The sequence below is a fragment of the Stegodyphus dumicola genome, chromosome 3 (assembly GCF_044657685.1).
Source record: "Stegodyphus dumicola isolate Sdum_Otavi_A_Nest chromosome 3, ASM4465768v1".
Classification (NCBI taxonomy): Eukaryota; Metazoa; Arthropoda; class Arachnida; order Araneae; family Eresidae; genus Stegodyphus; species Stegodyphus dumicola.
Window position 1 is genome coordinate 36001310 of NC_140770.1, and position 24398 is coordinate 36025707.

At 33.4% G+C, this 24398-nt stretch overlaps 2 protein-coding genes across 2 annotated transcripts in view; both read right to left on the reverse strand.

Annotated features, from left to right (window-relative positions):
- The window catches only part of LOC118195068 (1-phosphatidylinositol 4,5-bisphosphate phosphodiesterase zeta-1-like), a 139603-nt gene extending 131978 nt beyond the window's left edge, over positions 1-7625 (reverse strand). Inside the window, exon 1 of the mRNA XM_085812760.1 lies at positions 7468-7625. Within this exon, the coding sequence (XP_085668886.1) occupies positions 7468-7495 (28 nt within the window). The 5' untranslated portion in view covers positions 7496-7625. The remainder of the gene's footprint in view (positions 1-7467) is intronic.
- A 3213-nt stretch (positions 7626-10838) lies between these two features.
- Positions 10839-24398, reverse strand: part of LOC118179919 (1-phosphatidylinositol 4,5-bisphosphate phosphodiesterase zeta-1-like) — a 100402-nt gene continuing 86842 nt past the window's right edge. The window contains exons 18-22 of the mRNA XM_085812761.1: positions 20682-20795; positions 16766-16824; positions 16348-16483; positions 14809-14955; positions 10839-11261 (exon numbers count right to left, since the gene is read on the reverse strand). Coding sequence (XP_085668887.1) covers positions 11164-11261; positions 14809-14955; positions 16348-16483; positions 16766-16824; positions 20682-20795 — 554 coding nt within the window. The 3' untranslated portion in view covers positions 10839-11163. The remainder of the gene's footprint in view (positions 11262-14808; positions 14956-16347; positions 16484-16765; positions 16825-20681; positions 20796-24398) is intronic.

Genomic DNA, 24398 nt, shown 5'->3' on the forward strand with positions numbered 1-24398 from the left:
CTATCCATGGCCAGAACATTCAAAAACTGTCGCTTTTTCAGACTATATTGCTTTTATTATCAGCGGTCATGCCAGAAACAAATTACTGGATATCTTGTAGAGACATTAGGTATTTTTTGAAAGCAGAAGATATGAAAAATGAGAAATGCGACTGGAACCACGGACTTCTCAAGCTCGCCTCAAGGGTGCTGACCACGAAGGCATGCTAAGAAGGTGGGAGAAATACCTTATATACTCCCTCTTTTAAAGGGCAACTGGGGATTAGGGGACCCAATCGCCAAATTCTGGGGGATGGAGAATCATCATCCACCACCTTTGTTTTAGTTCAGGCGCCACTGTAGAGCTATTAGGTTATTTCGAAGCAGGAGTGATGAAAAAAGAGCAATGCCGTCGCAGAAACAGAATCACGGACCTCTCAAATTTGCGTCGAGCGTGCTGACCACTACGCCACAAAGGCATGCTAAGAAGGCAGGAGAAGTACCTTGTAAGCTGTAATGAAACACTTCAGATATATAACCAACTTTACAAAATTCAAAAACTGCAAATCTTACATAGTAAGTCTTAAGTCTTAGTAATCCATAAACCAGGGCGAAATAATCAAAAAGCAAGTTTGCGGATATAATCAAGTACCTTGGGTTAACAGTCGACAAAAAATTCTCCTGGATTCCTCATCTATCAAACATTTCGTACAATAACAATAGCTAATTACCTACTACGCATGTATTGATATAAATGGGGCTTAAATCCCCAAATAATTTTAGTAATGATCAGGCAGATGAATTAGCCAAAGAGAGTCAAGTCAGAGAGCTCTTAGTCTAGATGGTATCCAAATCATCCTTCCATAGTTTTGATCAAATTTCAAATACCAACTTAAAACAACTTGCTTCAAAATATTGGCCAGGTTTGTGGAATAATGCTTTACAGGGAAGGTGTACATATAATTTGAGCCCCAGTGTAAGCTTCGCATCATTGTACTCGAATCCTTCATTGAATTACAATATAACAGGACACGGACAATTTCCCACATATTTCTAAGAAAGAAATATGGTGATCTCCGACATCTGTGTATGTGGGGAACAGAGAACTCCTGATCGCTTTCTCGTGTCCCTTAACTGAGGATAATCACATCAAATCCCCACAAACTGATTTCCTGGCATTCCAAAAGTTTTTAATTAAAGATAAACGTCAATATCCTAAGTTCCAAAAAAAATATGCAACGACTCTCTTCCTATAGTCTAGATCATTGTCAAGTTCCTCGGCGTGCATAAATTTAATAAACTTTGATATCCTGTGAATATGCTCAAAAGGATTCCACTTGTGAACTTAATGAACTGTAATAACCTGCCTCAGCATACCATTTTAAGTACCTTTTTTAAAACAGTGTTGGTTTCTTATCAAATTATTTTCTATATTCTCGGGATTGCACAGTGTACCTGAGGCTGCGTTCAGACGGCGGCGTAAAGGGCATAGAGGCATAGTCATAAGGGCATAAAATACGGGAATTCCGTTCACACTTGCGAGAATGGTGTGTAAGCCGTGGCCAATGGGAGAAGCTAAATTTGCGCGTGCGTGGATGTGTCTACAACTTTCCCGCGCTGTTCTCCTGCTCGATTGACTTCCCCCGCTCGCTCTGCTTGTTTTGTGGCAGCGAAATCTTCTGTAGAACGCCGCTTCGTTTTAGCTTCGCTCTGATTGTTCGACGCTTATCCCAAACTCGGTGTAAAGTTGAAAACTTTGACCCCTATGCCACGAGCCCTAAACCAGATTTTGTGACGCAGCACAGACGGGTTGCCTTGGCAACGGAGCTCGGCTTTAACCACTTATGCCCTTTACGCCCCCGTCTGAACGAAGCTTTAATAGGTAAACTCTACATTCTTTGAAAAGCTTCAGTTGCTCATCTCCTCAAACTTTCTTTGTAAACTCTTACATATCTTGCAATTATTTTAGGATTAGTACGGGAAGGCATTACAAGTTGATCCTTGGTACATCGCTTCCTTGGTGTTCCCATACTTTTACCTGTACCTTTCCTACAAATTGCAGATGACAGTGCTTGTTACAATGAGCTCTGTAGCCACGGGAGTTTGTCACTTGTCTGTCTTCATCTACCACATTTTTCATCTCATTTCGTCAACCATACGTTCGTGGGTAGGCATTTTACGTGATACCTTATAAAATTTAACCGACTGTTGCGAGAAATACGGCGAATGGCGTGGAAAAGTACGAGCAAACAAATTGCCGAAAACTTCTGATGTACTTGTATCGCATCCACAATCACACCTCCGCAGACACGCATATATACGCTTACGTGTTTGACATTAAATATTTGCATAATTCTTCGGCGGTATAATGAGTACCTTTGGTCAATACGTTTCGTAAAATAAGACGTAATTTGCAAATTCTCTTAACTTTGCACACGAGTGTATATGAACTCTTACATTGTACTAAATGTAATGTAAATTAGATTTTTGAAAGATTCTGTTTTAGAAATCTTAGGAAAACATTTTTCATCTAGACGCTTTCAAAAATTTTGTTGTATACTGCAAATATGCATGCATGTTAAACGCGTCTCCTTTATGTATGAGCTAAGTTGTACCTTTGAGGAAAACTTTTGTTCGCAGTTGCCAGCTCATTGCTTCACTACGAGTTGATTGTTGTTACTTGTTTAGACATTTATGGCATATGAAAACTAAAGAAAAGAAAGGCTTTTATGACAAACATAGAGAGAAAAGTGATTGGTATTCACTTCACACATGAGTAAAAACATGAAAATGCTCGCGCAGCCACTGGATCGCCGACATTCGAAACAGAATCGGACTACCGATGTTTAGCAGTCTTATCCACTCTGTCAGTGGTGTTCTGATTCAGTGCTTTCACTGCTTTTATGCAGTTGCAGTAATAATATTTAACATTGCTTCAGCTCAAAACGTTGTTCAGCTGTGGATGGATCCGGTTTTTACCTGGAATGTACCAGTTGATGATATGGTCCCTGCGTCTCGAGCAGTTAGTCATTTTGTCCCAGTCATTTGATAAGTAATAATAACCAGATAAACTGGTTAAAGTAAATAATTTCATGACAATTTATCACGTGAAGCGGTTGTTATTAATAGTCTCCGACAGTAGATAGTAAACGCAATAGTTTTCAACACGTTCCATTTGAGGTTTGCCGTTACGCATGCCTACGTTTTTTCTGCATCAACGCTTCAGTATTTTGCAAAAAATATGACAGCTGATGCCAACGCAAGATTGCACACAAAGCCAGTTTACTTAACGATATAAATATGTGCTCGTTTATGAATCATCGAAAGCAATAAAGGATAACAGCATAATTCATGTTAAACATTTCAAATTCAGCAATGCCCAAAGCCATATCTTAAAATTCCTTTGATAAAAAGACCGAAATATTGAAATTGTTAAATAATAAAAGCACGATATAAATGACTTAATACACTAAAAGCAAATCCAGTTTAAAACAGATATTCACAGTAAGTGGAACACATTTTTAAGAATCGCATAAATATCACGATTGTAACAACTATATTACGCTAATTTTTAAAAGTTAAGCCACAAAAGGAGAACTAATGATAACCCAAAAAGTATGCAAGTAATCTGGAAGAAATTTGGTGATAATGTTTATTATACAACTTGTAGCTTAAAAACACCAAAAAATATTATAGCGAATTTTATGCGTTTTATGATATTAAAAGAAGCATAAAAATCTTCTGAATTCGGATGTGCAAATTAAATGCAAAAAATTTCTCAGTAGTGAATCTGATCACTTCGAACAGCAATACAAGCCTGAGAGCAACGTTTCATGCTGTTTATGATATTGCTAATGAGCTGCTTAGGTAGCGGTGCCCACTGATATTGTATAGCAGTTTTAAGCCCATCTGGGGTTTATGGAGACGGCACTGACGGCTAGCAACACGCCTGTTGAGAGCGTCCCCTCATTCTCAGTGGGATTGATGTGGTGACAGCGAGCTGGCCGTTCCATTTGGACTACAGTTTCTTTAAAAAATTCCTGCTTGAGGTGATCAGTTTGAGGGCAGGCATTATTTGCTTGCAAAAGTAAGGTACCGGCAATTGAGGCAGTGTACGGATTAACAGTGCGATCCAATATGTGGTCTCTGTGCCTCTGAGAACTAAGAGTTCCATGTGACAGCACATTTTGGTCTGTGCGGTCGCCTAACACTACCTCCTGCATAGGTATAGCTTTCCCGTATGTTAGACGGAAGATAATCGAGTGTTTACATGTTTCCATATCTAAACATGTTGAGAATCATTCTGCAAACCTCCACTGATTTTCAGTTCAGGTTAGATCAGTTCAGGTTAGAAGTTCCCATTTCAAAGGTTTCGTCTGGTGACAGGATGCACAATGTATAGCATACAGACTTCTTTCACGCACCCTTTTCCGCATTGTCGTGGCTGATACTGTCCTTCCTGTAGCAGAAATAAGCGCGAATCTAAGATGAGATGGAATTGCAGTCCTGTTGCGACATACACTAAATCGTAAATACCAGTCGTCTGCAGAAATGATAATTCTTTCCTATACTTGGTAAGTCTTCGAAAGATTAAACCAATAATTAGAATTAGTTCAACTAACGCTTTATCTCGGAATGGTTTCCATTTAGCCATCTTGCAACATCAGACACGTTGTTGATCTGCTTGTAATCGGGCCATGGCTCTAGAATGACATTCTGTCAGCAAACATTGCCTCGAACTGATTTTTATGCTTCGGCAACCCAGATAGAATAGTGGTTAGGGGAGTCGACTACGATATCGAAGGCCCCGGGTTTAAATCCCGGAGAAGGCATGATTGTAATTGTTCGTTCCTTCATAGGAGGTATCGGTGGTTGCCTATTAGATGCCTCCACAATAAAATAGGCACCACTTCCGGCCTTAGGGGTGGCCAGTGTCGAAAAAAGAGACAAAATAGTGCCCGCCGTTCGAGGGAAAATTTATTCTTCGGCTATCTCGAAATTGTTCAATATAGCGTTGTTCATTGAATAGTGATTACCTCTTAAACATCTTATTTTAAAATGTATTGTACTTATGTAAAGTGATTGGAACACCACTCTTTTGCATAATCCTTCTCGATGTAGCTTGCTTTTATTTGTAGTATATCCAAATTTCAAGAATTTCTACTTAGAACTACTTTTAGCCGATTTATCGCGATTTTTTGTTGCTCAACTTTTGGAAATCAGCGTTGCAACAAATTTACAATACAGGGTGATTCAAAATAGTTTTTACGAATTAATAGGGGTGATAGTACCCATCCAGACGAGCAATAATTACCATAGAACATAGGGTCGCATTCCACTCTGAGAGGCAGAAAAGAGCAATATTAGAATTCCAACCTGAACTTACAGCAGTGTTGGGAAAGCGAAAGAACGAGACCAAAAGTTGCACAATCAGATTTATTGTTTAACGAAAAAGTCATAGAAAGTGCTCAAAATGACGATAACTCTTTCTTCCATTTCTGACGTTTGTATATTTCGCGAAAGTCCTGCGTTGCTTTTTGAACTGGTTTCTCACATTCTTCGATCAACACTGGAAAAGTTTGGACGACTTGGAATCCGAAGAGTAAAATCACTGTTCATACAATCTTCGTGCTTCGCGTCCATACCCCTTTGTTTCACCGTTATGGGAGGTGAATATCTGCGGATTTCTCGTACGTATATTCCGCCATAGCATTCACGAAAAGTTTCGGACGATGTTACTAAGGTAATACTTGAAGCGATGATGTTGTGCCGTTTTCAAGGACACCCGTTTGCTTTGATTGGCTTTCTTCGGTACCAATTAAGAGCAAAATGCTGCTTCTTCACAGTGCAAATTTGCATGCAATTTATTCTTGATAGTCCTTAGAAGATAGTCTCCTTGTTCTTCCTCGATGCTTTTCTAGTTTCCTCATTTCTGTCTCTGAGAGCGAAATGCGATCCTATATTCTATGGTTAATTATAGCTCGCCTGGACGGGTACTATCAACCTCTTAATTTGTAAAAATGATTTAGAGTCACCCTTTATATAAATGAGTACAGTGATTTAAAGTAATTAAACATAGTTTAGTAGCTGTATAAGTTATTAACTAATAAACGTGAATTTTTAGCTTGCGTAATTTTTGGGATATATGTACACTGTAAAAAATTCAGCGAACTTCAAAATTCACTGCTTTTTTCTTTATATATTCACCATCGTTATAGGATACGAGGTGCATTTTTATTCATTTGTAATTAAAAAGACGTTAACATAAATACTTAAATTATACTCCCATTTCAAAACGTTCTGTTCTCAATCTGATCTGAGGAAGAAATCTGTTTCATGTTTTAAACCTATGTACTTTATTTTAAAATAAATACAAAAACTACGGTCTTGTAGAATTTTCTTTCAGAAACGTTCTATAGAAATTTACTGGTATTTTGTAACATGAATGCAAAGTAAACATTATTGAGTACCTTTTTGGTAGTTTAGTTATCAAAGCTAAACAACAATACTCAAGAGTTTCATTTATTGCACAGCTATTATAGATTCAAATTGTGTTCATTGCCAAAGAAAACAAAGAAAAAGAACTTCAATGTACTGAAAGTTAACTAGAAGAATTCATGTCTCATAATACCGCGTTTGCCTAAATATCCTGTGGCGGTCTAGTTTTGCAAGCATTGGTTTCATATCTCTCAACTTTATCTATCTTTATCTCTATATACACTTCTAGTACAGAAATCTTTAACTAAGGAAAATATTCACATTATGGCCCTTATGCGACTTTTTAAATTTTAAAAACTACTAAACCTAACTTTATATGGGTACCGATCCCTATAATTATACACAGTAAAAGGTTTATACTTAATTTTAAAAATTACAGCAATCATATATTTAACAATTTAACTTCTCGAACTTAATAGTAATTAATCCGCATTTTGGTGAGCATTAAACTTAAACAAAACACTTTTTTTCTTATTTATATCAAAATTTAAAGATGCATAAAAACAATATCTATAGATAATGACATGTTCAATGTCGTAAATAAATAACTATTAATTATAATTACTTCCTATTTTTAATTGCTTTGTTACTTTCGCATATGATATGTTTTACATTATGCTAGACACGCACAAATTGAAGATACAGAAGACACCGTCCTAAAAAAACATCTAATTTTGTTCAAGCATGATCAAAATTTGAACTCAACATATAAATGATTAAATTCTTTTCTTTATGCAGAAAAATAAAAAATCTGAGCATTCAAATATTATCTTTGTTATGGCAATATTTATGGATGGTAATGATGCTTATATCAATCAAATTCAAAATGTTTTCAAACAAAAAGATAGATTAAGAAATTTTCTTCATAAAAATTTATGATTAATTATGCTGTTAAATTTAGTTTGATCAGAAAAAACAGAAGTGAGTGCATAAATGTACGATTAATGGAGAATATTATTAGCCAAAAGTACACAAAACGAAAAAAGCTTACTTTTGCCAAGAGACTTTTTCCTGTTCATAGTAACGGTATATTATGAAAGTGTAGCAAAACTTGACGGGTTTCGGTATATTAGAGCAGCTAAGCAATTTTTTTATGATACCGCAAACTCGGCATATTAAATTCACCTTTACTTTCTAAACATCTGCATTGGAAGTCATTTGCTGCTATCCGAGTCTGGCAAGATAAGTTATCAATTTTTTATGAGATAAGGTAATGTATACATTTATCTTTCAGAGCTTTATTTTAGAACCTGAAACCTACATATTGAGACAAAAATTGATTTAAGAATATACTTCTAAACTGCAATCATTTCGTAAACTTTAATTATAATAAATAATGCAATATTTGGTTGAATCACCTTGGCCACCCAGTTTGGTACAGTAGTTGCCGTTCCTGGCTGACGTTCGGTCGGGGTCTGACCCCGGAAAGGACTTAGTTATCTATAAGTGTACAGAGTCTTTGAAGCATGGTGGCACTTAAAATACACAGAGAACAGATTATGGAATGATTTGGTGGTCAAAGAAGATAGGTGAGAGACCCTCGGATCCTTCCCTAGGAGGATTTTCTTTCAAAATTCCTTAGAGACTTTTCTAAGTCCCACATCAGCTTTCAAAGAACATGGCAACGGCGTAATCCTGTATCCCTTGACAAGATAAATTCATGGACTTGATCTGATGTTAATGTCAGGCAAGTGAGTTAAATCGAAAAAACTACAAATCGCCTTTAAATGCACTATTTGATTAAATATGGCGTTTTAATCGAAGATGATTATTTGCGATCTTACATTACTTTTTAAAATTCGATCGTCCCCACCTGAACGAAATCACAGATGATTTTCCTAATGATTAATTAGAAAATATCATTTTTTTTTAAATTCATTTAATGAAAAAATAATTGCTTTTTTTTTTCTTCGAAAGTTGGAAATAAATGTCTGAGTAGAATATGAGAGAGAGAGAAAGAAAATGTTTTCCTGAAACTTTGAGTCTACATATCATAATCGTAATAATTAACTTTTAAAATTAATTGCTAAAAGAGACGGCTAATAATGTTTCGTGCGAGTTAAGAAGAAAGTTTCAGTTAATTGTAAAAAACAGAATCGAAAATTCCAAATACGTTTACTGAGAAATGACTGTATCTGTTTTAAATTAGATAAAATTGATAAGCTTTAAGCATTTTACTTTAATGGCCATACAACATAAACCTCAAAATTCGCTGTATGAAAACACGGTGCACATTTGAAACTCAAAGTAAATTAAGTAGTTATGATAAAAATATATATAAATACCTTTGTAAAAATAAAGATCAAGAATGGATGTTAATTTGTCTTTATCGTCATCATCAATAATCAACTACGAGTACAAAGGTCAGTCTCATAAATTAGCAAAATTTCTTATACATACGCAGGATAATTTAAGAATAGCATTTGACTAATAACTTTTGTAGACAAAGTATTTTATATATTCAAATAAGATAGCATTAATTAACAGTAATAGCATAATTATTCAATTGATTCAATCCATCGAGATTGCCAATGCCTGGTGCAAACTGGTAATAAAACTGGTAACAGGCAAACTGGCAATCAAAATAGAAAAAAAGCAAAAATCTCAAAAATTATATTTTTAAAAATATTTTCTCTTCTTGAAGATCTCCATCGGGATGCGGATTATTTTTTTCCAAATCAATATTAATATAAAACTGAATATTTGCTTAATTTTAAATTGGTTAAGTTGCTTTAACTCTGCAACCAGTTCAGGTTTAAAAATATATAGCTCGAGTTAAAATACATAACTGTGAAAAAAGAGTTTTATTTTTATGTGCATCTCAAATTCCACGTGTAAAAGAGATTTTTAACTTTTATTTATTTATTTGGTATGTGTCATTTTCCAGTAGAATGCACAAATGGGAAAATGTAACTTTAAGATTGGAATGCATATAAAATGATTCTATTTCTCATTTTTGCAGGCTCAGAGCATTTAAAAATAAATTTGAGATATTTGTTTCATTTTAATGCTGTTTTATTGATGAAATTTAGGTTTCTTAATCAGGAATCATGACAAAAGGGTCTGTGTCGAAAGTTTAAGGAAACACGGAGATAATACACTTTAGAATAAAGCTACAAAGCAAAATATGATATCATTAAAATTCTTTTTATTGCTACCAATACGAAAAATATTTTTAATTAAAATATTTGATTGGGTGAAAGCCTCAGAAGCTAATTCGATGAAATATTATCATAAAATTATTTTAGTGTCATAAACTCAAAATCGTGTTATTATGGTCAAATTAATGATTCTGGTCATAGTATTACTCAAAAGTTTTCCTTGATAAAGAAAGGTATTAATTTCAAAGTAATAACTTTTTATTTTGAGACAATTACTGATAGTGAAGTTTCTGCTCTCTAGTTATAAATGTGGATGAAAGAATTCTCAGAGAGGAGTGGATCGCGTAATTGAATTAATTAGTAGAAATTATCTGATCTCTGTTGATTAAATGTATTACTAAGTAACATTTTTTATAAAATTATTTCTGTTTTTTACCTATACTATTAAATTTTAACAAAATTAAACTCCAAAGTTTCCTTATAAAATTTTTATTTGTGATGGCAAATGATTTGTTTATAAATCTGATCATCCATCAAAATAATCAGGCATGAATGAAAGCTAAAGCAATATAAAAGACAAATCTTGTCCATATTGCGAAGTGAGAAATGTTATATTTAATACTGCTAACAGGGCTGCAGGTAACAAATTAAACTGAAATACCTTAGAAAATGCAGTTTTATAAAAATAATAAAATTTTAGAAATAAAGCTATGAAAGTAGTACACTATTAAAAAAAATATAATTTTGCTGTTTTCTCAGAATTACGGAAAAAAAACAAATCGCGCTTTAACACATTTGGGGTTTGTTTCATGTTCAGTTAATGACTTAAACAAAACGATAATTTAATACTGCATAACTACATAATATGTACTTAATAATTTTTAAATTTAATTAGAGCATGTGAGCATGTTGCATTCATTATTATGTATAAGTAAATTTAACATTTTCACCCCACGAAATAAGAAAAAATGTAATAATTTCATAGAATTCCCTAGCAATTATTTTTGGTTAAATTTTAGTTTCAGTAATAGAAAATTGTCTTTCTAGGTATCTTTTAAATGTCATATAAATCAGAGAAGTAAAATTGTGCACAATATAAATATAGGCGAGGAAATGTTTCTTCTAGCGTTAGTTCATATTTGACAAGAATTGTGCACTAATTTATATATTATTATTTTCCAACAATAATTTTTTCCCAAGAGAATTAATGAGTTTTAAGAAGTACAATATTTAAGAATATAACAAATGAACTAAACACATGTCTCATTTTATCGTTTTATTTTCTGTTATATAAATGCAGGATTTTATTTATGTTTAATCCTCAAAAATGACTAATGATAAAAGGTCAACGTGTGAAAATACATCATATTTGTTAAACGTTATTTACTTCTACTCTTGAGTGATTGCAGCTGGAAATTGTGAAATGTCTTAGGGCATAGTTATGCAGTCCTTCATTTATTCATCCAAAACCTCAAATAAGACTGATCGGCGTTTTGAATCATGATTTGATGGAATACAGAAGTATGAAGAATGCTTTTCAAAGTTCATAAAAACCAAAAATGAAACTTTGGCACTCTGGCACTCGTTCATTCTTGCTCAGATTCCGACATCTGGACATGTACAAATAACGTTGCTTTCTCTAGTTTCTGGCCTCTACAATCTTCCAAGAAGATATGGCGATAGCCTAAAAAGAAAATATGCTGGTATAATTGTAAACATTCATTTTATAAAACTAAGAATTAACTCGCAAAATGTTTTTGCACAGAATATTCCACAGAAGTTTTACGTATTTTAGACTTTTTAAAGCTAAAACAGTATTTCTGAACACCGTATGCTATTCGCTAATAATATGACCAAAAAAATGAGAATACGATCTAAACACTGAAGTTAATATTTCAGGTGGATATTCCCGAAGTTTTCTTAGATATAAGGTTTCTCAGATCTTATCCACAAAAGTTCTTAGACCTCTCTCCACAAAAGCCCTCATCTGACTTACGCAACCGACAGACGCAGACATATATATTCAGTGATAAAAATCCTTTAAGTTATGTAAATATGCTTATTCTGGCAAATTTTAGATTTTAAAAAGAAGCAAATTTATAAAAATTACGAAATATAACTTTTTGTGAGGCCTTCTGGTCCCTATACGTTTAGCTATGGCTGGACCTTTACTTATAGTCCGGGTAGACTGGTATAAATCTTATACTCGTTATAAAAAATATTAAAAAAATGTTTGCCTCCCATAGGGCAAAAATTGACCGAGATATTTGATTTCAAAATTTTGAATATTTGAAGTCACGTTCAAAATGCCTGAAGGGTTGCTTAATACCTGGTTGTAACGAAAGTTTTCCGTCAAAAAACGTTCTTAATAAAGTTACAAGAAACAAAACATGAAAGCAGTATCTTTAGTGTGCGTAGAAATCACCACTCGAATCTATGATTTTCTGCCAACGTTTTGGTAGTTTTTCAAAGCCTTCGACACAGAAACTTGGTGGCCGTGAAACCAAAAACAGATCAACCTCATTTCGGACATCCTACGCAGGATGGAAGATAGCACTAGCAAAATGTAGCTACGGATGTGAAAAAAAAAAGCTAGAAGTCCAAAGGAGCGATGTTGGAACTATACGGTGGGTGAGGCAATAGATCCCTTTCGAGTCCGTACAGAGTCAGTACCTCCTACATACAAAGGCAAGGCTCTAGGGTTGCTTGAACGCTCTGACGTCACGAAAGTCGTCTTTCCACTTTGTCAACACCTGCCTCGTGCCAGCGATAAGTGGCTTCATGTGGCAACCATGCTGTCTGTAGATAAGGACGATTTTAGTGACGTAGTGTCAGCCGTGCCGTGGCTTTGTATGTAGGAGGTACTGACAGAGTCCAGCCGGTGAATGCAGACACATGTGGTCTTGCATTATCTTGATGAAACATTACCTTTTTGTGCCGGAGCTCCATTTGACTTTTTCCCTTGATAGCAGCGTCAAATTCACTTTTCATCACAAGTGACGATCCGGTACAGAATTTCGTCCTTGTTTTGATATTCGAGCAGATTAGCATAGGCTTGAACACGTACAAAACCTTCACAGCATCATATAATACAAGATTAGTACCTAAAGTTGTACACATGATTTAGTGACATTCTATAGCTGACGTTTTGCAAGAGAACATTCTATAGCTGACGTTTTGCTAGAAGTAAATGATGGTTCTAATCTGGTAGCGCGATAGTTTCATATTAGACACCTCGTACATAAGGATAAGGATATTTTTAAAAAAATTTCACAACACAGTGTTCTAAATCAAATCTCTTTCTTTCAAATGCCAAAAATAGTTTGAAAAAATATGATTAGACACTCCAAAGCGAACTGTTTGCGCAGACGATATTTTTTGTGGTAGAAATTTTCGTTAAAACCAGACGTATAATTTATAGTAATTTCAAGGTTAATTTTTTTTCCTTTTAAATGCCATTCACGGAATATTCTTTAGTGATTCAACATCCCTTAATTTGTAATTTTGTCACAAACGGTATGCTAAAATATTTTCACTCAAATAACTTATGAGCTTTCAAATGCTAAAAAATGTATCATTAACACTCTTATGACGTTACGAGTTGCCAATTTAACAGTACGGAAACTTACTACTGCTCTTAAGAACATGAATACTTTAAGATTCTGTGAATACGATCTTTTTCGAAAACCTTTATACTGATCAATACTTGTCAACGATCTAGATAGAAATAATCATGACTTAATTTATTGACACCAGAAGCCTTTTCTTAAATCGTATTTTATTTTTAGTTAGGTACAAATGCAAACATTTTACTCTTCCATTCATCTTCAGTTCCTGAAAACGATTTCCATTTTTAGAGAGAAATATCCCTATCAATTTGTGTCGTACAAGAGTGATACTTTTTGCCCTTAAAGTATTCTGAAAATTAAAAGTATAAAAGTATTCTACACTTAAGGATAGTGACTAGGGAAATTCATGAAAAATTAGATTTCGTAATTTTCTAATATTGATCTTTTCAGATTTAAAAATGCCAAAACAAAAAAGCATATTTGCGTCATTCAAAACATCTAAACATCTAGTTTTTATATAATTGAATGTTATTGAAAGCTGTAAGACTTATGGATTATTAATCTCAGCTGATGTTATTGAAAGTTTAATATGATATAATTTAATTTTTTGTCGATTTCCTTATTTTCAAAGAATGAGAATATTGTGTTGCTGTCTATATTATTTCCAACTGTAATCGAAGCATTTAAATACTTATCCTTTTAATAAATTAAGCTCTTTCCTTTCCGCCACCTTTTAAGTTTCGCATCCGTTTTTTCGGTTAAGAAACGGAAGGTTAGGCGCTCATATAGCACGCATCTGTGAAATCCTTGCAAAGATTATTCTAATACCAATGAATTTTTCAGAAGATTAAAAAACATTGTTTAAGTAGATCTGATCTTTTGCTTACTCGAAGTATTATAAATAAAGAAGTACCGTATTTGCCGGCGTATAAGACGCACCGGCCTATAAGACGCACTCCCTTTTATACACATTTTTGAAGGATAAAACTTTATTACTGATCATTATAATGAATTTACAGTATTTTAAATATAAAGTAATACAAATACAAAGTTATACTTTCCGCAAATACCTAATCTTTGAAAAGCAACCTAAAGCTCATAAGTTGCTTTTTTTAGATCCTCTTCCTGATTCCACCAAGTTCTTATCATTTTCTCAGTTGAGGGCCGTCCTAAATGCCTCTTTGCAGCCCTGTTTCCATGTTCTTTAGCTTACGCAATCACTAGCACTAGCTTGTACGCTATGTTATAGCAATGCCGAAGTTGGTTTTGAGCCATAACTTGCAACAAATTTAAGAAAATAGAACAGTAGAAATTTCACACACTTAAAATTCACAAAATTCACACACTTAAAATTCACAAAAATTGGAAAGTTTAAACGAACTCAGCTGTGATAGTCGATGACGCACATGCGCATTCACTGAACTCTAAGTGGCTGTAATATTCCTACACTCCGCAAGGAAACAAGAAAAAAAAATTGCATAACTCCGAATACAGGAAATTTCCAGAAATGAATGTAATCCAAAACTGAGTATCGTCGTATAAGACGCACCTCGTTTTTCAGACCTATTTTCAAAGAAACAAAGTGCGTCTTTTACGCCGGCAAATACGGTAACTAAAAGACATTTTTCTCAAATTTTCTATGTAAATTTAAAAAATACCAACCTTCATTGATAGATGAACAAGGCAGAGCAAATTGTCCAATCAAAGCATTAGTAGTTATGTTTTGATCTTTGACGAGGAAATGAAAAATTGCTTGCTCTGGAGCATTCACTACGAAATTAAAAGTCTCATTCCATATTGGATTGAAACCTGAAAAAAAAAATCATTTAATTTTGGTCTTCTAAACAGAAAAATTGCCCATTTCACTGAGATGCTGCAAAATTGTATCCAAAAATGTGTCTTGTCATTTGAAGGGCAGCTTGAATAGTTTGATTAGATTTGGGTCTATGACGACAGAAAGAACTGCTGAGATTTTTTTTTTTTTTTTTTTTGCAAATTCCGTTTTCTTGCACCACTTATTGGTAACTGATTAGTCATGCTTATAATGCTAAAAAAGAATAGCCTAGTTGATTTAAAATGCCATTAACAGAAGAGCTATACGCGTAAAAATTATATCAATATGAGAACGATGTATTTTCAGAAATATAGTAGTGAATATCGAGAAAATATTTCACAAGACAATAACTTGATGCAAAATAGAAAGTATCACCCAGAAAACAAATAATTTTCTGATAAATTATAAAGCTGCTTTTATTATGCATTATTAAGCTGTCATAAAAACTGCTATTAGGAAATCAGTTATTCTATTAGCAGTTTTGAGTATTTGAAGAAAAAGAGGCTAGTAACTCTGACTGGCGTACCGAAGGGTCAAGGTTTGAATCCCGGTAATGACATAGATGTAAATTATCTGTCCCTTCATAAGAGGCAACTTTGGCCCACCTATTAGGTTACCTTCATAATAAAGTGACCACCGCTTCCGTCCTTAGTAGCGACCAACGGATATAACGGCTAGTGCCCGACATTGGAAATAATAATAAGCTGAGGGTTTTATTCAAATACATTAAAAATATTTTAACATAGAAATGTTTATTTAGAAAAAAGAAAAGGAAAAAAATTAAGGAAATTATCAAAATATCTTCAATTTTTAAAAACTTTTAAACAAAAAAGATATCATTCTATTAATCTTCTGCATTCTAATGATCTGAACTGGGGGCATTTATAAAAAAAATTAACTAAATTTTTTTTCTTATCGTATAAGAATTCAGCTACTTCAGTTACTATTTTATGTAATTAATTATTAAAATAATTTTGCTTTACCAATAATAGTATATTATTATGCATTGTTAATAAAACCATCTGGACATTTCTTACTTTTACTAAATTTTTCATTACAGAAACCTCAAAGGAAAAATTTCAGAAAAGTTGTAAAATCCAAATTAAAATTATAATAAAGACTATATAAATTAAATTTAGTACATTAATTAGAATTTGTATTTAAACAAAAGACTAAAATTAAGCTAAAAAGTGAGTGAAATGTAAATTGGGTCCCTACTAGAACATTTAAAGCAATTATAGTCTGAAGCATCTCAACTTTCGTTAATATTTAAAACAAATATTGTTAAATATTTTTTAATTATGACCATTTTTCAATAAATTATTTTTACAAATTTGGAATGTTCAGAAGTAGAGAGTTTGATTTACCATTATTGTTTATAAAACTGGTTTTCTTTTTTGTTTGATCGGCAGGATGACCCACAACTTTTATAGACACATATGGATCAACAACATCTGATTCTGATGCGCACGGTGGCTTAGGTAAGTACTGAGCGCTTACAACCTAGACGAAAAAAAAGCGAAATGAATTTAATGCGGACAAACATGTCAGCAAATGAAATTACAACTAATGCTTAATTGCATAGACCAGAAGGGTAAGACTGATTGTCATCAGTGCTAAATACACAAAGGGCAGAATATGCTTCCGAAGTTTACGACCCGGACAATAGAAATTCACCATTAAATAAATTAATGTATTTTAGCTTATTTTTTGCTGTATGTAAATAAACATATATGTAAGAATTCTTGGAATATGATTTTGTAATTCATTATTTAAAATTCTTACCTTTATCGTTACGTTGATTTGCCGTTTTGGATATGGAGGTTTGTTGGGATCATAAGAAACTGGAAAACAAAAATGTTATATGTACCACTTCATTCGTCTAAAAACATGTCGAGAATTTCACTAAATTACATAAGAAAAAGGGTGAAAAAATAACGGATTTTATCTTCTATTTGATTCAATTTGGCGACTGGGTCGGTGGTGGTAGAAATGTCATATTGTGAAGAAAATGCGTAGAGACTTGTGCACCATGCGAATAGGCATTATCATGCACAAAAATAGTTCCCGATACAACAGGCACAGAATGGTAACGTTGACTGATCATATTGGTGCGCAGAATGACTAAACGTTACTAGGCGGCACACGCGATAGCATCTGTGCGGAGGAACATGCCACTCCACAACAGCAAGGCTGAGCAGTTTGGGTTGGTCGCCTCCTACGCGGAAGCGACCATTATTTAGACAAACCGAGAGTCTGGATTCTTCATTGAAAATTCCATTGCTAAACTCCGTCAAATTTGCTCAACACGTTTGTGGTGTTCAACAACGCAGCATTAAGGGTGGCAGGCAGTGTCGTCTACCCTTCAAAAATCGATATCTAGGAATTCTTTGCGACACTAAACATACCAAAGATATAGGTATGTTGCGTTAAATAATAAACGCTTTCGATAGCATTCTGGAAAAGTGCACGAAGGTTGTAGGCTAGAATGCTACCCAACGATCAGCCGAAAGGCGGTGGTATGTCCTCTCTGGAACTCATTAAGTTACGTCAAGTGGGTCCTTCTACATTTGTCCAATCGCACTACGACGGAAAATTGTCCAAATTTACTTTGCGGGAGATCGCTGGGCCTTTTGTATCCATCTGCTTACTGCATTCCATTGCGCCGAACGCGTGTTATGAGTGCGTCATTGACTATGCATGTTTAATGACTTACATAGTTTCTCGATCCCCTCTTCTTGTCTTTATAGTTTTGCCAAATATTTTAATCACCCTATATATACAGGGTAACGCTATCATTTGATACCTAAAAGGTGAAAATTCTTGTGATACAAAACAAGGAAGTGGTATAAAAACAAATAGTACAAAAGTGATATTGTCAGGTTCCAAAAGATAAAAAAGATATTTGCCTTTTGTAACTAAAATGTGTTTTTAAAAAGATAATTGATCAAAAGTATTAGGTTTCAGTGTTATATAATAATTTTTTAGTCACCATTACCCTTCACCATTAAGCGATAACCTCCTACCTGCGGCAAAATTACCTTATTTTCTGAGCATTTTTTGCTTCCATCTTCACTCCTATTTTCTACCCTTTGTAAAAATCTGCTACGTATGATTTCTTTTCCTCTTAGCTAACAGAACTTTATACATTTTGTTGGATAGATTAAGCATTTTTGAATTTATCTCTTAAATAGCATGATTCTTTGTGTAGAAGGATTGTAATTAAAAAAATACACTATGTGGCGAAATTATTAAAGACACCATTTTTTTTAACATAGATCAGTTTTCCAATGCCGTAACAGCCAGAACTGCCGCATAAAGCACACTGATCTTAATGAGAAATAGTTGTCAGAGCAGTTAGTGTGAAAATTGCTAATACAAAAGATTTGAGTGGTTTCACAATTAAGCAAAACCATTTCAAACAGTAAGGATAATTCTTATGATAAAATACTGGTGAATATAACCGAGTAATTGCGACAGTCACATACTATCCGCAGCAACAACAGGACAAATTAAAACTCAATGCAATTCAGATGAATTGGAAATAATATCCGAAAGTACAACTCCACGTAATTTACAATGGAAAAGTTTTAATAGCTGGACACCGACAAGGATACCTATGATTTCTTTAATTAAAAGTAAATCCCGATTGCTGTGGGCCCAGCAAGATTAAGTCTTGACCGTTGATGATTAATAAGAAATTCCTTGTTCCGGCGAATTTCGTTTCCTGCTTAGTTATGGATATTTTTAAAAAATACAGTAGGTCCTTTGAAACATCTAAAAACAGCCCTCAGACCCATAGTTTACTTCAATATTGTTGTCGATTATGTACACTCTTTATGGCTACAATGATCCCAAATGCAGTGGTAACTTTCAGCAGAACAGTTTCCTTTGTCACTTTGCATAATTGATCACAAACTCATTTGAAGAACGTCATTAAGAAATCAGTTTGTTTCCATAGCCAACTCAATGATCTAACCTTAATTCTATTCATCACTTGTGGGAAAAATTGTAGAAATCCTCCCAAGCTTGGAAATAGTTCTGCAGGTTGAATAAAATTAAAGCTGTCATGAAGTCGGCATAGCCATGGGCTAATATTCCATTAGCAGTTCTTTGACTTTATGCTAAAAACCATATTATTTGTGATCAAAACTAAAGGCTGACCAGAACCTTATTAGGGGATTATTTAACATTTTAGTCACTCAGTATCTTAATTCTTTGCCTTTTTTATTTTAATGCTAATATGAGTTTCTATAACATGCTGCCAAAAGTACTGGATAGTGACAATTTGTTTGGTTCTAGGTCGAACAATGCTGAAACGAAATGATGTTGTAGGAATGCCCTTTTATAAGCTGATTTTTCATAGTTTTTCAACCGTAGTAGAACGGAACTGTTTCTTAAATAGTAATGTTTTAGCAGGGCTCTCTGTATGTGTAATAATGCTGAAATTTGCTCACACAGGTATCATTCCGAGAGATACGCGTCTCGTTCTCTTTAATATTTTTATTTTATTTTCAATCAGTGCAATGTTTATGGGCTTCCGATGATTTTATGTTAGTCTCAATTGATCGAACTTGTTGCAAGATCTAAAAGGATTTTTTTCTTATTCCTTTTTTAGTGTATTTTACTAAACCCAAGCAACTTTAATTTTTACCTTTAATTTAATTTTAATTAATTAGAACCTACATGCTGGAGAAATTTTTTCCGCCATAGTTCGTCTTTAGTTCATCTTATTCATGTTTTTTTTTTTTTTTTTTTTTTTTGTGTGTGTGTGTGTGTGTTGTGATCGAAATGTGTGTGCCTGCCTTATATGTTTCAGAAATACGCTGCCTCTCTTGCGAAATGTAATAGTTGGTCGAAACATGACGTTATTTTCTGGCCTTTCATTTTACTTGTTAGTTCCTTCGTCCTGACTTCTCGAATTGGAACTCTTCCAATTTTCCAAAATTGCAAGTCCTCATGCACATAACGGAATTCTAAGTCGTTTTCTAATAACATTCGAATTTCATACGCAACATTCCAAATACCTGCAGATGGAGTCGACGGTTTGCTTGATGAATGTTTTTGACAAGGCTAGAGATGAAGCGATTACAGTTCGATATAAATATTTGAATAAGCGAAGTTTATATTACCTTACTCGTAGATCATCTAGAAATATTATGGATGGTGCAGTGATTCTACTCAAGAAGTCCAATGAATCACTCGCAAGTTGGTTGTATTCCTAGAAAAGAATTTTGGTGGAGTGGTGCCGTAACAGAAGAATATGTCTAAAGCGTATCAATTCGTATGTTCAAAAATAAGTAAAACATGTAGCTTCATTGCGGCATGCTTGTTTTATTTTGTCTATATATTTAGCAAGAAAAAGTGTTAATATTCGATCATCCTTTGTTTGCAAATATCAGGAAAAGGGATGAAAACAAAACGATTTCACTAAATTAACACGCTAAATAACAGTTATTAGGAGTTCAAACAACAGTAATCAGCTTTAATTTTAAAATCAGTATTAATTCTAAAAATTAACGCTAATTACAGTTATTTGAACTTATAATAAAAATATTACACAATTGTTTGATTATAATTCAATAGAGAGAAGTCTCTTAAAATATTTAATAAATTTAGTTACGATAATCCTTAAAAGTGATACAGGTTTTTCAAAGGAAAGGCACTAATAGAAATACAAGGAAAAGAAGACAATACTAACTTTTATCTGAGGTCAAATACTCCGGTTTTAACAAATAACCACATCTTCCATTCTGGGCGAACTTCGCTTCATTCAGATATACGAATTTATCCCAAGTCTGGTAATTGAGGGCGACTGCAGGCGAAAAAATAAACATTGAACTTTAGCAAAGTAAGTTTTCTCTTTGTATTCATTCTTAACAACGTACATATTTTTCACTTCGAAGCACATATTGGTCAATTATTATAATTTAATTTTAATTGATTATAATTAAAATATATTTAATTATATAAAATAATATTTAATTGATTATAATTAAAATATATTTAATTATATAAAATAACATTTAATTGATTATAATTAAATTATTTCGAATGCAGTGGTATTAGAGAACATTATCATTAGGCATTGGTTAAATTCGGGGTAGTATCCTGTATATAAGTAATCGGGGTAATACATATATACATATAATATGTATATATGTAATCGGGGTAATATCGGGGAATTTTCAAGTTTAAATTTCTCCTGAATTGTAAACTTGAAAATTCCGCAAACATTATTTTTTTTTTGTATAATGCTTCATATAGATATAAAAGGAGATACAGAAATTATTGTTATCGTTTCTGTCCAAGGAATCACATCCATCATACCTGCTTACTAAATAATAGCAAATGAGTGGGAAACAGCGGTAAGTAAATTAAACAATACGAATAAAAGAATTAATTTAATACTTTGTTCACTCCTTGCTTGGCTTCTTGCTCCCGAAAAGAGTAACCTATGTGAACAATTTAATGGATTTAGTGATGCGGATCTTAATCGTTGTTTCAAATGTATGAGAAAAATCGGATTAGATGATATTGAAGTAAAAAAAATTTGAGAAATCAATTTAATAACAAGTAATATAACTTTTTTTAAAGTCAAACTTAAATAAACAAAGAAAAATTTTATTGCAGCTACTTTTTATTAACATTATTAACATTTTTTCGTTTCTAACTTTTGAAGCTGATGGTGGTCTATAATTTCTCATTCTATCCATCTCTTCTAATTCTTTATTATTGCAAGGCACCTTTCCAGTGAGTTGCGAGCAGTCCATTGTTTCAATTAATATACCATCTAATAATTTCACATGACTCAATGTGACATATGCTTGATCTGCTGCGAAGAGTTTTCGTTCTAGATATATTACTGCATAATCTACAGTGCTTCGCAACTTACTTTGCGAAGTAAAATGACATTACATCTGCTTCATCTAACTCTATAAAACTGCAATTCTTTAATTCCATACACTTTAAAAATTTTTAGAAGTCTCTCTTACTGTTGCCACTTAATTTTCTTAAATATTACAATCCCATTTATCGCAGTCATCTACTATTATTTATAAGTTGTTATAAAATTAATTTTTACAGCAGGTGAGAATTCCTAATAAACGGTCATTATATGTAAGTATTATAATATATTCAATAAAAAGAGTATATCTTTAGTTCCGATAACCAGGAATAAATAAGTAAGAATTGACTTTTAATATGTGAAAAAACTGTATTAACATCAAGTGTCATCCACTACAAGTTTAAAAAATGTATTTGAACTTGAGTGGATGAATAAAAAGTTTTTTATTAACGATTGAAAATTTGAATAAGATATAGATGAGAATGTGAGCTTATAGTAGGAATGTAATAAGTTATCTCAGCTGCCATTCGACTACGTTTAAACGCATCGTGTTTATACAAATATGGCTTTCAACTTTTACTTTTTCTTAAAAATAATACATCATTAAGGGAGAATATACAAAAAACAAAAGCAATGAAATGATATCTAGTTGAATCCTAATTTTATGTAAATAGAAGCTTCGTTGCTATATTGTTATATTGTAATATTATTTCATACATTACTGTTTGCATAATTGGTTACACTGTAGAGTTATTAGATGTTTCGAAGCTAGAAAAATCAACTATTTTCTTGCCGAAACTTGAACTCCTTAGCTTCCGATTGCTTGCCGGGCGAACTTTTCAGTTAACCACGACGTCATGTAGTAAGCGGAAAGAAAATACCTCACAACATAATATTAGTTACGTAACAATTAGTCTTACATTTTACAAAACCATAATACATGCTGAATACAACAGTTTTTTGAACTACTCAGTACTTTACGCTTATACTTTGCATGTGCGTCTTTCTTGAAGACCCAATAATTGTTATGAAGCATAGCTAATACGGCTGTGCACAGCAATTTTCCTCTGCAGGTAATCTGCTGAAGAAACTGTTCACCTTATTTATCGTTTACTAATATAATTTAATTCAGTGTCTAACCGCCGTAATGGGTATAGTGGTAAATGATCCTGGCTATTGTATCGTTGGACTCGGGTCCAAATGTTGGAGAAAGCATGGATGCCCATAAGTGTAGTCTTGTAAGTATAGTCTGGGCCCTCATATGATCATCAGTTGTTTCTTGGTGAGAACTGAAAGTATAGTCTGGACGATATAGGGGGCACTTAAAATATACGACGAGCCAATATCCCCTTGACTGGTTTATTGGTAGGGAAAGACGGATTGAACTTCAGACCCAGAAATTTAGATCCGTGTTCTGGGTTGCTCTCCATCAAAACTGGGCAAAAAAGTACCATCACCTGTATGATGCTCAAGGCCTGTGCCAAGTACAAATGCAATCTTCGCTCATTGTCACGATAAGATTTGTGGACATTTTTGTTTATGTCAGACACGTAATATAAGCTGCAACAACACATTAGTAAGTAAACACTTATGTTTACTTTAAAATTTCATATTCCTGTTAAATGTGCAGCAGCTGATCAACTTCATTGTGCAGCAACTGATCAATAAGGATGACAAAGACATTTTTCATCACCGAAATTATCTAAACATAATCGCTAATGATCGGATTATCAAGCAAATTAAATTTCTGATGCTGTGTTAGCTTTGCTTAACTTCCTTTAGAAACGCAGAAGATACCAAACATTGTAAGTCTTATATCGTCCTAGAATTTTGCATTTTCTTCTGCCCCTCTAAAGCTATCAAAAAAAAAGGTCACAAATGAAGCTAACTTGCAGATAAAAAGAGTTTTTCTTTTATACAGTTGATTGTCACATTCTTGGAAGGGGAAGACGAAGATGCAGATCATGTGATGGCGGTTCATGTATACTGAGGAACTTGTTGCTAATGGAGCGAAATCGTCACAGTATTAATGCATATTATGACATAAACAAATTAATTTAACACAATTTTAATAATTTCTGTGAAGCAACCGAATTAAACACTTAATAACTGAAAAACTGGAACACTTAATAACACTTAATAACTGGAAAGCAATAAAGCACAAAGGATCCAGGTGTAAAGTAATCCAGTTTTTCCTCGCTCTTAAATTTAAAACTATTCTATCGATGTTTGCATTTCATTCAAATATGTTCATGACTGCAGCAGTATTGACACAAGTAGCTAACTGAATGATGGCACAGAGGTAACTAGCTGACTGTAGTAATTAGCTGATTGATGGCATAATTTTAGTAACTGACTGACTGATGGTATAATGGTAGCTAGCTGACAATAGTAACTAACTAACTGCAGTTTGTGTTTAATCGCTTAAAATCCCAAATTTCGCTTCCTATTGCCCTTGAAATTCCATTTCGGATTCTCTGGACGGTTACAGTCTATCAAACACTTAATGCTCCTGCATTAGATAGGTGTGCATTGATAAAGTGACAAAATTCTCAGATTTTTCATGATTGT